This window comes from Eretmochelys imbricata, chromosome 2, assembly GCF_965152235.1.
Source record: "Eretmochelys imbricata isolate rEreImb1 chromosome 2, rEreImb1.hap1, whole genome shotgun sequence".
Taxonomy (NCBI): Eukaryota; Metazoa; Chordata; order Testudines; family Cheloniidae; genus Eretmochelys; species Eretmochelys imbricata.
Window position 1 is genome coordinate 251,708,119 of NC_135573.1, and position 16,749 is coordinate 251,724,867.

Here is a 16,749-nt window from a genome sequence, read left to right on the forward strand (position 1 = left end):
GCTAGCTCACAGCCCACTCCACAAGAATACAAGCCACCACTATCGGATCTGTGCAGGAACTCCCAATGCAGGACATAGGTACAGCCACCAGCTCCATACACGTTTGCTAGACACCATGCAGAAGTCCAGGCCTCTGTTGCAGATACAGCAGTGGGATCTACAGTATTGAAAGCATCTTTGCTTCTGGCTTCCTCACACCCCCGTTCCAGCTTGCCACTCACTCACGTTTGGAATATACATAGGAGCCAGCACTCGAAGAAGAAATGGAGGTTACTTACCGTACCTGGAAGTTCTTTGAGATGTGTGATCCCTATCTGCATGCCACTACCTGTCCTCCATCCCCTCTGCTTTGGATCTGGTTAGATTTGCGGTAAGAAGAGGAACTGGGTGGGGGGCATCCACCCTCACTCAGAAGCACAAGACCTACTGTGCAGGTGCAGTCCAACGGATACTGCTTGTTAAACTCTCCGGACTCACGTGCACGGTGTGCATGTGTACCCACACGTGGAATACAGATAGGGACCACTCCTCTCCAAGAACTTCCACTTACAATAAGTAACCTCCATTTCATTGAGACACGCTGACAAGTTCACCAGGCTAGAGAAGAATAATCTCTTATTTATTTGCAACCTTTGTGTGCATCTGTGTAAATACTGCCTAGTTCTTTTATTATTATTATTATTTATGACTATTATTATTTGTAACTTTCGTTCTTTTCTACAATAGATTATCTCAGTGACCGGATTTGTTGATAGTGACAGAGATGATCTCAAACTAATGGCTTACCTAGCAGGGGCCAAATACACAGGCTATCTGTGTCGCAGCAACACAGTTCTCATCTGTAAAGAGTAAGTGGTTTATTTCAACAGCATTCAAATCTTCAGTAACCTATTTCCAGTCTAGCTACAAAATTATCCTTGATTATGTTAGTGACTTCCTTGCTATGTTATTCATTTATAGCTATTTCATAATAAAGGCACTTATGTTTTAATTATTTTTTTCCTAGAGTGATCCAGACAACTGCAGTATGGATGCCCAGTTTTATTAATTATATTTCTAAGTCCTGTTATATTCCAGTAATTATAATTTTTTACTTCTGACTTTAGAAAGCTAACTTTTGAGCCATTAAGTGTAAATTTTATTTCTTTTAAAGAGAGGGTAGAGTTATTAGGCCATTTATAAGTAAATGGTTAATACTGATTGGTTAAAAGGTCTTCAGCTAGAGCCATTTTAGATCTTCTGTTCTGGGCAGAAATTCTAGCTCACCAACCACTCACATGTATAGCAAAAACATCTCTTAGGAAAAACAGTATTTGGCTGCAACTACCAATAAAAAATACCCACAGGGTAGGCTGAAAAGAGAATGTTGGTATTCTAGAACTTACTGAAGTACCTTTTTACTAATGTGAATATTCCCCCCTCCTCCCCTCCCACAATAAGGCCTACTGGGTTAAAGTATGAGAAAGCTAAAGAATGGAGGATACCATGTGTAAACGCACAGTGGCTTTGCGATATATTGCTTGGAAATTTTGAAGCGTTACGGCAGATTCAGCATAGCCGATATACAGTGTTCAATCTTCAGGATCCACTTTCTCCTACTCAGCATCTAATTTTAAACCTCCTCGGTAAGTGGGAATTTCCATTCACAATATCCTGTATACCACAGAGATTAGCCTACTGGACAAAATTATAATTGTACTCAGTCATATTGGACTGTGTCATATCTTTTTTGTAACAAATTACTCACACAGTCCTATATGTTTTTTCTTCACCCCTTGTAGATGCTTGGAGAGTGCCATTGAAGGTATCATCAGAGCTACTAATGGTATGTTGACTTAGTCTTTCAGTTATGTTTTCAACTAGTTATTGCTAGGGCTTTGTTGTATCCATGTATGAGAGAGTAGGTGAAAATCAGGATGGGTATAAAAGTATATTTTTTTAAAAAGCCTCCTTCCTGTATTTGATAATGTTCTCCATGTTAATTTATTTTCATGCTTCAGCAGAAAGAAAAGAAATCATTTCGCAAAATCCAAGCAATTTTGGGTGCCCACTTGAAATCTCTTAAAGGATTCTGGTTTTCAGAGGATCAGTATTCAGCACATTCTGAACCTGAGGCCCCTTTTAATACGTTTCAGGTTGGACAACCAAAATCATTAGTCACTTTTGAAAATCTTGGCCTTAATGCATAATATTTATACTGCGCAAAATTAAGGCAGAATTGTTCCATTCATATGGCTTCGAGTACTGTTATGAGTACACAATATGAAGTCCCAAAATCACGGATTTGGTTCCAAGTGAAAGGCATTTGTTATCTTATTTAAGAATATTATGTTCTAAAAGGTTGTATTGATAAAAAATGTGGTAAGACTGTAGTGTAAACTGTCAAAAGCAAGGAAATTTAGAATGACTGTTCCACATTTTCCTCACATTTTCTTGATATTGCAGTCCATACTGTAGACTATATAAAAGTTCTTTTATTTTATTTAGACTAATATAAATACAAAAATTAAGGTTGAAGTGACAACTTCCACTCTGAATTTCCTTTTTTGTCAATGTATAATAACATTAACCTATTTTATGATCTTGAAAACTTTTAGACTAGCATTTCTCTAGCTTTTAACAATTTCACAATGTTTGACTCGATTTTATGTTAATTCTAGTTTGCACCAATGAATATACAGTTCAGTTGTACAACAGATGGCATTCAGATAAAATTTCACATTGCACACAAAATACTTGCCTTATCTTTTCTGTTCTGGATTATTTGTTATGTCAGTTTTATTACCATACTCTTTAGTAAGCAAGAGCTGATTAACCTCTACATCATTTGAACTTTTTTTTTAGCTGTCAAAATATTTTAAATAATTCCATTTTTTTCAAGCCCTCAGCAGTGGACAAAACCAGTACTAAAGTATCCCTGACACCTGACCTTAAGCCCGATGCCGTCTTCCAGTTTTTTAAATGGATTTTAGATACTTAGGAATATGGTCTTGTGTGCCTGCACTATTTGGTACTTACCACAATATTTATGGAGGGACTGATTGACTAAGTAGGCAGCAATAGGATATGCAGCCTTCAATTTCTAGGTTGCCAGTTGAAATGTAGCCTGTGCTAGCACACATTTTTCACCTACATGTAGATTTAGTTGCCTTCATATACTTTAAAATAGGGGTTCTCAACCTTTTTCTTTCTGATGCCACCCCCCCCCCAACATGCTATAAAAACTCCACGGCCTGCCTGTGCCACAGCAACTGTTTTTCTATATATAAAAGCCAGGGCTGGTGTTAGGGGGTCACAAGCAGGGCAATTGCCTGAGGCCCCATGTCACAGGGGGCCCCGCAAAGCTGATTTGCTCAAGCTTCAACTTCAGGCCCAGTGGTAGGGCTTGGGGCCCCAGGCTTCAGCACCGCACAGATTTGCTTTCTGCCCTAGGGCCCAGGGAGTCTAACACCGGCCCTGCTTGGCAGACCCCCTGAAACCTGCTTGTGGCCCCCTCAGAGGTCCCCAGAGCCCTGGTTGAGAACAGCTGCTTTAAAATATAGGAGTTAAATGTTTTATTGTGAAACAGAAAAACTAGGATGGTTAATCAGAAAGTTTGTGCTTACTTCAGACACAAATGTATGGTGGTCTAATTGCAGGGTGTGAGATTGCCCCTGAAACCAAAGCAAAATGAATCAAGTCTTCAGCCTTCTTCTAAACGGGCAAGGTAAGAATAACTGGCAACCAGTGACAAAAGCTCATTAACTTCCTTTTGCACAGGCTTCTGTTTCCTTTGCTATTAAAAAACTTAGGAGAACGTCCACAAAACTGTCCATTAATTGTCTGCCTGGAACCATCGAAGCCCTTACTTAGTAAGATGGTTGTATCTGGCAAAAATTTTCTACATGTTGCCACTAGGGCTGTCAATTAATCGCAGTTAACTCACCCGATTAACTCAAAAAAATAATCACAATTAAAATAAAATAATTGTGAGTATCGCACTATTGAACAATAGAATACCAATTGAAATTTATTAAATATTTTTGGATTTTTTCTACATTTTCAAATATATCAATTTCAATTACAACACAGAATATAAAGTGTATAGTGCTCGCTTTATATTATTTTTTATTACAAATATTTGTACTGTAAAAATGATAAAAGAAATCTTATTTTTCAATTCACCTTATACAAGTACTGTAGTACACTTTTTTTTTTATCATGAAAGTGCAACTTACAAATGTTGGGTTTTTTGGTACATAACGGCACTCAAAAACAAAACAGTGTAGAACTTTAGAGCCTACAAGTCCACTCAGTCCTACTTCTTGTTCAGCCAATCGCTAAGAGAAACAAATTTGTTTACATTTACAGGAGATAATGCTGCCCATTTCGTAATTACAATGTCACCTGAAAGTAAGAACAGGCATTGCATGGCACTGTTGTAGCTGGCGTCGCAAGATGTTTACGTGCCAGATGCGCTAAAGATTCATGTGCCTCTTCATGCTTCAGCCATTGTTCCAGAGGACATGCTTCCATGCTGATGACACTCGTTAAAAAAATAATGCATTAATGAAATTTTGACTGAACTCCTTGGGGGAGAATTGTTTGTCCCCTGCTCTGTTTTACCCGCATTCTGCCATATATTTCATGTTATAGCAGTCTTCGACCCAGCACATGTTGTTCATTTTAAGAACATTTTTACTGCAGATTTGACAAAACGCAAAGAAGGTACCAATGAGAGATTTCTAAAGATAACTACAGCACTTGACCCAAGGTTTAAGAATCTAAAGTGCCTTCCAAAATCTGAGAGGCATGAGGTGTTGGAGCATGCTTTCAGAAGTCTTTAGAGGGGAACACTGATGCAAAAACTACAGAACCCAAACCACCAAAAAAGAAAATCAACCTTCTGCTGGTGGCATCTGACTCAGATGATGAAAATGAATAAGCGTCGGTGCACACTGCTTTGGATCGTTATCGAGCAGAACCCATCATCAGCATGGATGCATGTCCTCTGGTGGTTGAAGCATGAAGGGACAAATGAATCTTTAGCGCATCTGGCACGTAAATATCTTGCGACGCCAGCTGCAACAATGCCATGCAAGTGCCTGTTCTCACTTTCAGGTGACATTGTAAACAAGGCAGCATTATCTTCTGCAAATGTAAACAAACTTGTTTGTCTGAGCGATTGGCTGAACAACAAGTAGGACTGATTGGACTTGTAGGCTCTAAAGTTTTACATTGTTTTATTTTTGAGTGCAGGTTTTTTTGTACATAATTCTACATTTGTATGTTCAACTTTCACAATAAAGAGATTACACTACAATACTTGTATTAGGTAAATTTTGTTTTTTACAGTACAAATATTTGTAATCAAAAATAAATATAAAGTACGCACTGTACACTTTGTATTCTGTGTTGTAATTGAAATCAATATATTTGAAAATGTAGAAAACATCCAAAAATATTTAAATACATGGTATTCTATTATTGTTTAACAGCAGGATTAATCGCGATTCATTTTTTTAATAGTGGGATTAATTGCGACTCATTTTTTAAATCTCTTTACAGCCCTAGTTGCCAACTATGCACTGGAGGAGATGGAAAAAAGAGAGTACACCCAGGTAGTGAACTAGAAGAGAGAGGGGAGGATAGGATTTGGAGAAATTGCGGGGGAGAAATTAGAGAGGCAGAGAACTGGGGGCTTCACAAGCAGGTAACGGGAAGAAAGCAGAGACAGTGAGAGGAAACGGGATGAGAAGTGGAGAGGAAAACATGGAAGTAAAAAATAGAAAGCAAAACTGAAAAAAGGATTTAAAAAGGCAAAGAAACAAAGAGAACATAGAAAAGGTTGGGAGGGGAAGAGAGAATGGACAAAAGAAAGTGAAATGGAAACACCATATTCACATAAAAACATAATAATTGCAAAGGCCTCTTTTTAAATACACTAAAAAGTGAACTCATGAGCCTTTCATGAATCTGAGACTACATCATCTTGTGAAAGATTTCTTCACTCTGTCTCCAAAACTGGGCCGAGCAATTGAGCAGAGACTTCTAAAGGGTTAGCATTCATGGCACAAACAATATGTTGCCTGTTAATGTAAATGCTTAACTCTAGATTAAAATCATGCAGGATGATTGGTTTGACATTGGTGATTTTTCTCTAGGGAATCATTCTGCCATTCACTGTGTAAAGTCTACAGTCCTTTATAATGGTGAAATGTTTAACTTTATCTACAAGTGTAAATAAGAAAAGCAGCCAGGGCATCCAATATGTTTCTGGAAAAGTGCTGCAGCTTAAGAAGCCTTTCTGGAGATAGTCTGACCTCCACTGGGTCAGGACTGTGCTCAGTCTGTGCCTTGAACCAACTTAAACACATCTTGTTCTCAGGTTGGCAACCTTTTATCAAAAAGTCATAAATCTTGAAAACCTTTACTTGTGTGGGTAGTCCCATGAGTAAAATTTTGCAAGATTGTGCTTCAGTGGTTTTAAAATAAAAACATTGGTCCCAGTCTTCATGATGTCCTGTATTTTTCTATTTTGTAGAATTGAGGACATACCACCACCTACTAAAAAGCTCTCACCAGAATTGACCCCAATGGTGCTCTTCACAGGATTTGAGCCTACACAAGTCCAGCAGTATATCAAGGTGACTTTCATATTTGTCACTTATGCACAATATGTTGGAACGTTTAGCAACTTTAGATTATTTTCCTGAATACATCAAGTTTAATTTGTGTCTACAAGACTTTAGCAGAACAGGCCTAATGGATATAAAGAGAGAAAATTGTAGGGAATGGTTTTAAAATAGTAGAGAGTATAGTTTTCGGTATATTGAGTTTTATCTGCTAGTTTCTATCCAAGTTAGCCTTACTCAAGTACTTCATGCTTGTGTCTAATTTTTTCTTTCCTTGTGTTCATTTTCAAAGGGGTGGGGGTACCTTCTGTACCTCCAATAGCAAACTAAATGACCAAGTTCAGGTGAGGAACATATGAATTACGATACTGAATCAGACCCAAGGTCCATCTGGTGCAGTTTCTTGTCTCTGACTCTGTGCAGAACCAGATGCTTCAGAGGAAGGCGCAAGATTACCCCACATCTGCCTACTCCGAGTTATCTGTCTCCCATGAATGTTTAATCCTGCTTCTTCACAGACATTGTTTTACATTTTAAAGCATGAGGCTTTATATCCTTCCAAAACTTACTAATTGTTAAAACTCTGGATATTCTTGTTACCCATATATAAGTCCAGTCCCTCTTTGAACCTTGCTATGTACTTGGAGCTAGATTCAGAAATGAACTTAGGTGTAGCGATGTTCAGCCTCAACATGCCTAACCATGCCTAGAAAATCCCTGGGATTCTCAAAGCCTGAATTAGGTGCTAAGGCTCCTTATACAATGCATGTGGAGAGATAGACTCATCAGAATGGGAGTCACAAAAGCAAGCACATTAAATGGATCCCTGCCTAAGCCAACCAGTGGGAGATGCCAAGCAGAGGGGTGTGTCCTAAGCCCCACCCCTCTCAGGGAGGAGGACCTCCCTCATAACTTTTAGCCCAACGAGGTGTATTCCACATATGGGTACATACGCGCCTGAGTCCAGAGACTTTTTAGTAGTAGCGTCCATTGATCTGCATATGCGCAATTGTTTTTCTTGTGCTCTGAACCAAGGGTATAAGGGGCAGTGAGGACTGGAGCCTCTCCAGTTCCTTTGTATCATCGCATGGCCTGAGTCAGAATCTTCTGTGTCCACAGCTTCATCCTTTGACTGCCTCAGTCTGTATATAAATATTGTAAATAGTTTTACTACTTTACTCTTTTAGTGTTAAGTACTAGTATAGTTAGTTAGTTGTTTTTCCCCATCCTGGGGAAATCATCCACGGGAGGCTAGGATTATGCCCAGAGTCCCAGGGTTACAGAATTGTGTTTCTCGCCCCCCACTCCTTTTCAGTGAGTGACAAACACCAGCACTGCTTTTAGAGCCTAGGCAAGGCTCACATCTTGCAACCTTTGGGTCCCAGTTGAGCAGCCCTCCCTATCAACAAGGCTATCCTGGATCCAGCTAGAACTTCTGCTTCCTGCGCTCCCACCCCAAAGAGTGCTGAGAAGCGCTACTTTGTTCCATTTAAAAGGGCAGAGTTTCTATTCTCTCACCCATCATCCAACTCTGTGGTGGTACAAGCAGCCACTGAAAGATCCAAGCTGCAGCACCCCAAAACTACACCCTCGGACTGGAGTGCCAAGTGACTAGTCCTCCTAGGAGGAAAGGTTTTTGCCTCACTCCAATTTAGAATTTCAAATTATGAGGCCCTTCCTCCTAAATACAACGTCACTAATTATGCAGAGTTTGTTGGATTTTCAGGACAAGCTCCCTCAGGAAGATAAAGTTCAGTTCCAGTCCTTAATTGATGAAGGAAAACTATTGCCCAAAACTTCTCTCCGGGTGGCAGTAGATGCTGTAGACACTGTGTCCACAGGGATGGCTGTGGCCATTGTCCTGAGGAGAGATTCCTGTTAGAATCCTCGGGTTTCCCTGGCGAGGAGCAGAGTACCATTCAAGATCTCCCCTTTAATACAGTCAACCTGTTCAATGAAAAGACTGATGAATCTCACCACTCTCTCAAGGACTTGAGGACAACAGTTTGTTGTCTGGGTATCTATTCATAAACCTAAGAGGAACCATCATAAGCAATGGTACAGACCACTTCTTCAGTCATTTTACCACCAGTGCTCCCAGGAACCACCACACAAACAGACAATACAAAGGCCAAGATACACAGCTCCTGCATCATCAATTGCCACACCTTACTCTCACCAAAAGAATTTCTTTTGATGAGACTGTTGAGACCTGTATCCCTTTATTGATGCCACATCATCCTACCCTTCAGTTTTTTGGAGGCCACCATATCCAGTTTGCCCACAAATGGAGGGCTTTCATAACGGACAAATGGGTGATGGAAATTATTCACTATGGCTATCTGATCAAGTTTCTGTCAATCCCTATCCACAAACTTCCTTCCCGGCTCCTTTGCTGGGACTAGTCACATGAGGAAATTCTGCATAAGAAGTGGACTCCCTTCTCCACTAGGGAGCCATAGAAAGAGTTCCATCTCAGCATCAAGGGAAAGGAGTCTACTCCTCATACACGTTAGTCCGCAAAATGAATGGGAGATGGAGTCTGATTCTCATATTCTGTGCCAACTAAATATATTATTCATCCAAAAATTAAAATTCCGCATGGTCACACTGGCATCAATAATTCCCTCTCTGTAAGAGGGCAAACTGTTTGTTAAATAGGGAATTATTGGGGAATTATTGATGCCAGTGTGACCATGCGGAATTTTAATTTTCATATAGACAGTCACCCATCCCACAGAAGGTTCCTCAGGTTCCTTCTTGGTGAAGACAATTACCAATACAGAGCCCAGTTTGGGCTAGCCACGGAACCCTGGGTCTTTACAAAAGTCATCAGTGGTGGCAGCTTGGATAAGAGGAAATTGGTTTACCATCTTCCTGTAACTTAAGAACTGGCTTATGACAGGCAGATCATACAAGGAAGTCCAGTTGGCTACCCAATTCCTGCTCCATTTATTATCTTCCTTTGGAATTAGTGTCACCCAAGAAAAGTCCACTTTGACTACCACAAGGTCCATAGATTTCATGGGAGCCACCTTGGACATAACTACAGCAAGAGCCTATTTACTTATCAAGATATTCCATGCAATGGAAGAGCTCATAAAACAGGTCATTCTCTGACCTCTGACTTCGGTCAGAACTTGCCTTTCCCTTTTTGGTCACATGGCCTTATGCACATACATGACACCATTTGCCAGGCTTCATCTTTCTTGCCTGCAAAATTAGGTTCAGTCAATCTTCTCACCAGAAAAAGTCAATGTCCATGCCAGAATAACTGTTTGTCCAAGTTTCTGGCCTCTCTTATCTGGTAGACAAAGCTGGAGAAAGTTTGAGTGGGGACTCCTTTCCTCACACCTACAACTAAGGCAACTATTGCTACTGATGCCTCCCTCTTAGTTTGGGGAGCTTATCTGGACAAATATACTGCACAAGGCATCCAAACCCTTTTGGAGTCCAGGGTGCCTATCAGTTTACTGGAACTAAGAGCAGTCCACCCGGCCAGCAATGCTTTCCTCCCACTCATCTGGTCCCAGGATATCCTGATAGTATGGTTGTCATATTGTCTGACATTATCTTCACTCATCCCATGACAACTAGATTCCTGAAAGGACTTCTTAGATCCTTCCCACCGCTGGTGAAGCCAATTCTTCATTGGGACCACAACCTCATTCTTTCTTCTCTCTCCAAACCTCCTTTTGAACCTTTAGTCACATGTTCTATATCTCATCTGTCAATGAAGGTTCCCTTCCTAGGCACCATCACATCAGCCAAGAGAGTCAGCGAGCTGGAAGCACTGATGGCAGACCCACCATATACTACCTTCTATAAATAAAAGGTCTCTCTTTTCCCCCACCCAAAATGCATCACCAAAATAATTCCAGAGTTTCACATTCATCAAACCATCCACTTCCAGATATTTTCCCCCAAAACTGCATGCCTCTGATGAGGAGAGAGAAAGCTTCAATCTCTGGACATCCTAAGAGCACAGGCATTTATCTGCAAAGAAAAACGGTAATTAGAGACTTTTTGTTACTATAGCAGAGAGATTGAGTGGTCAAGCTATATCTGCACAGAGACTTTCTAAATAGATCTCTGGTTGCATTATCCTTTGTTATCAACTAGCTCACATCCCTGCCCCAGAGAGGGTGAGGGCCTATTCCATCAGAGTGTAAGCAACCTCTACTGCATGTATGTGACACTAGAGATATATAGGGCAGCTACCTGGAGCTCCTTTCACACCTTCACAAAACATTACACTTTGGTCCAGTCTTCTACTACAGATACAACTATGAGGACAGAGGTATTACAGTCAGCCATCATTTCTGCATCCGTGCACCCATCTCCTGTTAGACTACTGCTTGCTCATCTCCCACATGCGGAATACACATAGGAACCACCACTCGAAGAAGAAAAGGAGGGTACTAACCTGTAACTTAAGGCTCTTTGAGATGTGCGGTTCCTATTTGTATTCCACTACCTGTCCTCCGTCCCCTCTGCTGTAGATCATAACTGGATTTGTGGTAGGAGAAGGAACTGGAGAGGCGCCACTCTGCACCGCCTCCCACATATACCCTAGGTTCAGAGCATGAGGAGAACAACTGCACATATGCAGAACAATGGACACTGCTTAGTAAAAATCTCCAGACTCAGGCACATGGTGCACATGCATCCCCATGTGTGGAACACAGATAGGGACCACACTTCTCGAAGAACCTCCAGTAACCTCTATTTATACTGTATAATGTTTATCTAAACAAAAGCTCACTGTTGGTACAATTGTTTTGTCTTTGATATTTACATGGCATAGATTTGTAAACCTATTGAAACTTTAAAAATCACCTATTTATTTTATGTAGGAAGTGTGTACACTTCATAGATTTACCAGTTTGGCATTTATAAGATGCATATATGTGCTCTACAGAAAGTGAATATTGGGGAGTTTCATTGGTTTGGAATGAAACTTCCACATCTTCCCTCAGGCCCAGATACTTTTGCCTGAACATCGCCCAAGTAAGCATGATATGAGGAGGATTTGCTGGGGTGTCACGGAGTCTGCCTACCTTAGTACCATCACCACTAGCAATCAACAGAGCATCACTATAGAACTACATAGCAGCTAACGCAGCCTCTGGGCTGCAGTAGTGTTGATGACTGCTTTATGCTTCCCACTCTATCCTTTTTAATGTTTTTATTAATGTAATCTTAAAAATGTAAATTCAGGCTGGGGAGAAGTATTTCTAGTTCAAACAGGAAGAATTGAGGACAACTATGCTCATGATTGAGCTATATTTGATAGTAATAATTCTGGTTCCTTGTTAAATAGTGGTGTTCACAGTAGTCTGTACCACGGTAGATTTCACTGCATTTGTGAGAATCTATTTGTAATTTTCTTGTGATTAGTATGGGATACATGTCTCCAAAAATATATATTTTTATTTAATAGTTACTAGACCTGCTCAAAACATTTAGGCCAAACAATTTTCTGTCAAAAAGTACAGTTTTGTCAAAATAAACATTACTGCAAAACATGTCTATGTTGATGATATTTTCAGTAAAGTCCAAAATGATTCATTTTGACTTTCCCATTTCATTTTGAGAATGTTGACATGTTTTGTTTCAGCTGTATTTTATTTATATTTTATTGTTTTAACATTATCAAAATGTTTGGACATTAGTGAATTGGAATATTTTGATGATTCCAAATCTTTTTTTTTTTTTTTTTTTTTAATTTTTCTTCTGCAAGAAATTTCAATTTTAAAATGTGGAATTTCCCATTTGATGGAAATTCAGTTTTCCAACCAGTTCTAATAGATACAGGAATGAGTTTATGATGGACCTCTTGTTAATGTGCATTTTAGACAAAGCCATCAATATCCTATGTTTCTTATTTAATCGGTACCTCGTTTGTATTGCATAATATTGCTGTTTTTCATAATGATGCTGTGGATGAGATATCATTTAGTTTTTAGTGAGTATTCAGTTCCTAGTTTGTTTGGAATTGAGGCAAGCAACAGAAATGATAAAAGGAGTAGAAAAATCTGACCTGTGAGCAAAGGTTAAAAAACAGTTGGCATGTTTTGTCTTGAGAAAAGAAGACTTGGTTGATGGAGGGGAGGGAGCGGTCCTAATAGTCTTCAAATATATTAAGAGCTGTTATGAAGGGGTCGATTGTACTGCATCTCCGCTGAAGATAGGACAAGAATAATGGGCTTAATCTGCAACAAGGGAGATGTAGGTTAGATAGCAGGAAAAACTTTCCAACTATAAGGATAATTAAGCACTGGAATAGTTTTCCAAGGGTGGTTGTGGGATCCCCATCATTGGAGGTTTTTAAGAACAGATTAGGTAATCTAGATGATCTAGGTTTATTTGGTCCTGCCTCAGCACAGAGGACTGGACTAGATGACTTCTGAAGATCCCTTCCAGCCCTACATTTCTATAATTCTATGATTCTAACTTTCAGAAACTCTACATTCTTGGGGGTGAAGTAGCAGAATCTGCACAGAAATGCACACATTTAGTTGCCAGCAAAGTGACCCGTACTGTAAAGTTCCTGACAGCAATTTCAGTAGTCAAGCACATAGTAACTCCGGAGTGGTTAGAAGAGTGTTTCAAATGCCAGAAATTTGTTGGTAAGTGAATACTAGAATCACTCATTCACTATCGATAAACTGAACTTTAAAAAAAAAAAGTATGCAAGGGTGGTAATTATATTTGAACAAAACATATGTTTTGGTGGTTGACTTTGTTTAGACAGCCTTTTTGGAATGTGATATTAGGCATTCAGTTATTGTATGAATAAATTGTATGTAAAACTTCAAACATAATTCTCCACATAGTTGACAGCTAAGACTTTAGCAGTCTGTTTTGTATTTTAGAACTGACAAAATGTTTAATTTTTTAAAAATATTTCATGGTTGCATAAGGGTTCTGATATCGGTTTAGTGCTATCACAGGAACAAAATTCACTTTGGTTTTCTATTAACTTTTTCTCTTTCAATTAAAGTCCTCTGCATTCAGCTTTACGCATGGTTTAATACCAATTACTTTACCCAAAGGAAAGAAAACTAGTTCCTTTTTTCTTAACTTTTAATAACATTATTCCTTATTTTTTAAACTTTCTGAATTATCAAATAGCATAGTATGCACTAATATTACTTCAAGCCTTCATAACCCTCCCTCCCTTTTCTGTATTTCTGTTTTTGCCAACCATAATTTTAACGAGTGCTTCACCCACTTGCACTTCTGCTACTTTTTAGGTGTCCAGGTTGGTTGGTTGGGTTTTTTTGGGGGGTGGGAGGGGATTTATTAATTTATTTATTTGGAAAAACCGTCAAAAACAAAAGTGCACATTTTATGCATTATGTTGGTAGGCATGACTGTAATGTAGACAAAGAAAAAATAACTAATGTTGATCCACCTCTTTTATTAAATTAAATTAGGAGGTGTGCTTAACAGGAATTTTTCTTAAGTAAAGATGAAAGCTTGAGTCCAATGCACTTGTGGATAAAAGTGCATTTAGGACTGGAAGTGTGTGTGCTTGTGTGTGTATATATATATTGATCGTACAGTGGCACCACTGGTTGTTTAGCAGGCTTCCTGCTTCTGATGTACTTAAAAATTTTTTTGCTATTACTTTTTGAGTCTTTGGCTAGCTGTTCTTCAAATTCTTTTTTGGCCTTCCTAATTATATTTTTACACATCACTTGCCAGAGCTTTTGTGCTCCTTTGTATTTTCCTTACTAAGATTTAATTTCCACTTTTTAAGGGATGCCTTTTTGCCTCTCACTGCTTCTTTTACTTTGTTGTTTGGCCACGGTGGCACTTTTTTTGGTTCTCTCACTACGTTTTTAAATTTGGGGTATACATTTAAATTGAGTCTCTATTGTGGTGTCTTTACAAAGTTTCCATGCAGCTTGCAAGGATTTCACTTTTGGCACTGTTCCTTTTAATTGCTGTTTCACTAACTTCCTCATAGAATCATAGAATATCAAGGTTGGAAGGGACCTCAGGAGGTCATCTAGTCCAACCCCCTGCTCAAAGCAGGACCAATCCCCAATTAAATCATCCCAGCCAGGGCTTTGCCAAGCTTGACCTTAAAAACTTCTAAGGAAGGAGATTCTACCACCTCCCTAGGTAACGCATTTCAGTGTTTCACCACCATCCTAGTGAAAAAGTTTTTCCTAATATCCAACCTAAACCTCCCCCACTGCAACTTGAGACCATTACTCCTTGTCCTGTCCTCTTCTACCACTGAGAATAGTCTACAACCATCCTCTCTGGAACCATCTCTCAGGTAGTTGAAAGCAGCTATCAAATCCCCTCTCATTCTTCTCTTCTGCAGACTAAACCATCCCAGTTCCCTCAGCCTCTCCTCATAAGTCATGTGTTCCAGACCCCTAATCATTTTTGTTGCCCTTCGCTGGACTCTCTCCAATTTATCCACATCCTTCTTGTAGTGTGGGGCCCAAAACTGGACACAGTACTCCAGATGAGGCCTCACCAATGTCAAATAGAGGGGAACGATCACGTCCCTCGATCTGCTCGCTATGCCCCTACTTATACATCCCAAAATGCCATTGGCCTTCTTGGCAACAAGGGCACACTGTTGACTCATATCCAGCTTCTCGTCCACTGTCACCCCTAGGTCCTTTTCCGCAGAACTCATTTTTATGTAGTTCCCCCTTCTGAAATTAAATGCTACCATGTTGGGCTGCTGTGATGATTTCCCTGCCACAGGGATGTTAAATTTAATTATATTGTGGTCCTATTATCAAGCGGTCTAGTTATATTCACCTCTTGAATCATATCCTGTGCTCCACTGAGGACTAAATCAAGAATTGTCTCTCCTCTTGTGGGTTCCAGGACTAGTCACTCCAAGAAGCAGTCATTTAAGGTGTCAAGAAACTTTATCTCTGCATCCTGTCCTGAGGTGATATGTACCAGTCAATATGGGGATAGTTGAAATCCCCCGTTATTATTGAGTTTATTTTTATAGCCTCTCTAATCTCCCTGAGCATTTCGGAATCACTGTCACCATCCTGGTCACATGGTCAGTAGTATATCCCTACTGCTATATTCTTCTTATTTGAGCATGAAATTACTATCCATAGAGATTCTATGGGACAGGTTGGTTTGTTTAAGATTTTTTACTTCATTTCATTCTACCCTTTCTTTCACATACAGTGCCACTTCCCCACCAGCACGACCTGTTCTGTCTTCCTGACATATTTTGTACCCTGGTATTACTGTGTCCCATCAGTTATCCTGGTTCCACAAAGTTTCTGTGATGCCTGTTTTATATCAATATCCTCATTTAATATGAGGCACTCTAGTTCACCCATCTTAGTATTTAGACTTCTAGTATTGGTATGTAAGCATTTTAAAAACTTGTCGCTTTTTAGCTGTCTGCCATGACATGTTGTAATTGAATGGGACTCTTTTTCATGTAACTGTTTCTAATCATATCCTACCCATATTTTATCATCTTCCATCCTCTCCTCCTTACTAGGACATAGAGAATCTCCATTTATAGATCCTCCCCTTAGGGATGTCTCTGTCCAAACCATGTACTTCTCTGCACCTGTCAGCTTTCCCCCAGCCCTTAGTTTAAAAACTGCTCTATGACCTTTTTAATTTTAAGTGCCAGCCATCTGGTTCCATTTTGGTTTAGGTGGAGCCCATCGTTCCTGTATAGACTCCCCCTTTCCCAAAAGTTTCCTCAGTTCCTAATAAATCTAAACCCCCTCCTCCCTACACCATTGTCTCATCCACACATTGGTACCCTGCTTTTCTGCCTGTCTAAGTGGCCCTGTGCGTGGAACTGGAAGCATTTCAGAAAATGCTACCATGGAGGTCCTGGACTTCAATCGCTTATCTACCAGCCTAAATTTGGCTTCCAGCACCTTTCTTCTATCCTTCCCTTTGTCATTGGTACCTACATGTACGACGACTACCTGTAAAAGCTCACAGTACCGTGTGTGTGTGTATGTATAATATATATAATATGTGTTTGAACTTTTTATTTATTTGGTTAGTTAAACACATGGTGTTGCTGCCAAACCACTGCAAAGACTTAAAACTATAGATAATAAGCAGGAAATATTTTCTTGTTTATAAACGTGAGGTAGAGTTT

General features: G+C 39.6%; 1 protein-coding gene across 2 annotated transcripts in view; it reads left to right on the plus strand.

Annotated features, from left to right (window-relative positions):
* The window catches only part of PAXIP1 (PAX interacting protein 1), a 92,377-nt gene that overhangs the window by 62,010 nt on the left and 13,618 nt on the right, over window positions 1-16,749 (plus strand). For both annotated transcript variants that reach the window (XM_077808383.1, XM_077808384.1), the window contains 6 exons: window positions 727-848; window positions 1,441-1,625; window positions 1,782-1,825; window positions 3,639-3,706; window positions 6,524-6,626; window positions 13,078-13,246. In XM_077808383.1, the coding sequence (XP_077664509.1) occupies window positions 727-848; window positions 1,441-1,625; window positions 1,782-1,825; window positions 3,639-3,706; window positions 6,524-6,626; window positions 13,078-13,246 (691 nt within the window). The remainder of the gene's footprint in view (window positions 1-726; window positions 849-1,440; window positions 1,626-1,781; window positions 1,826-3,638; window positions 3,707-6,523; window positions 6,627-13,077; window positions 13,247-16,749) is intronic.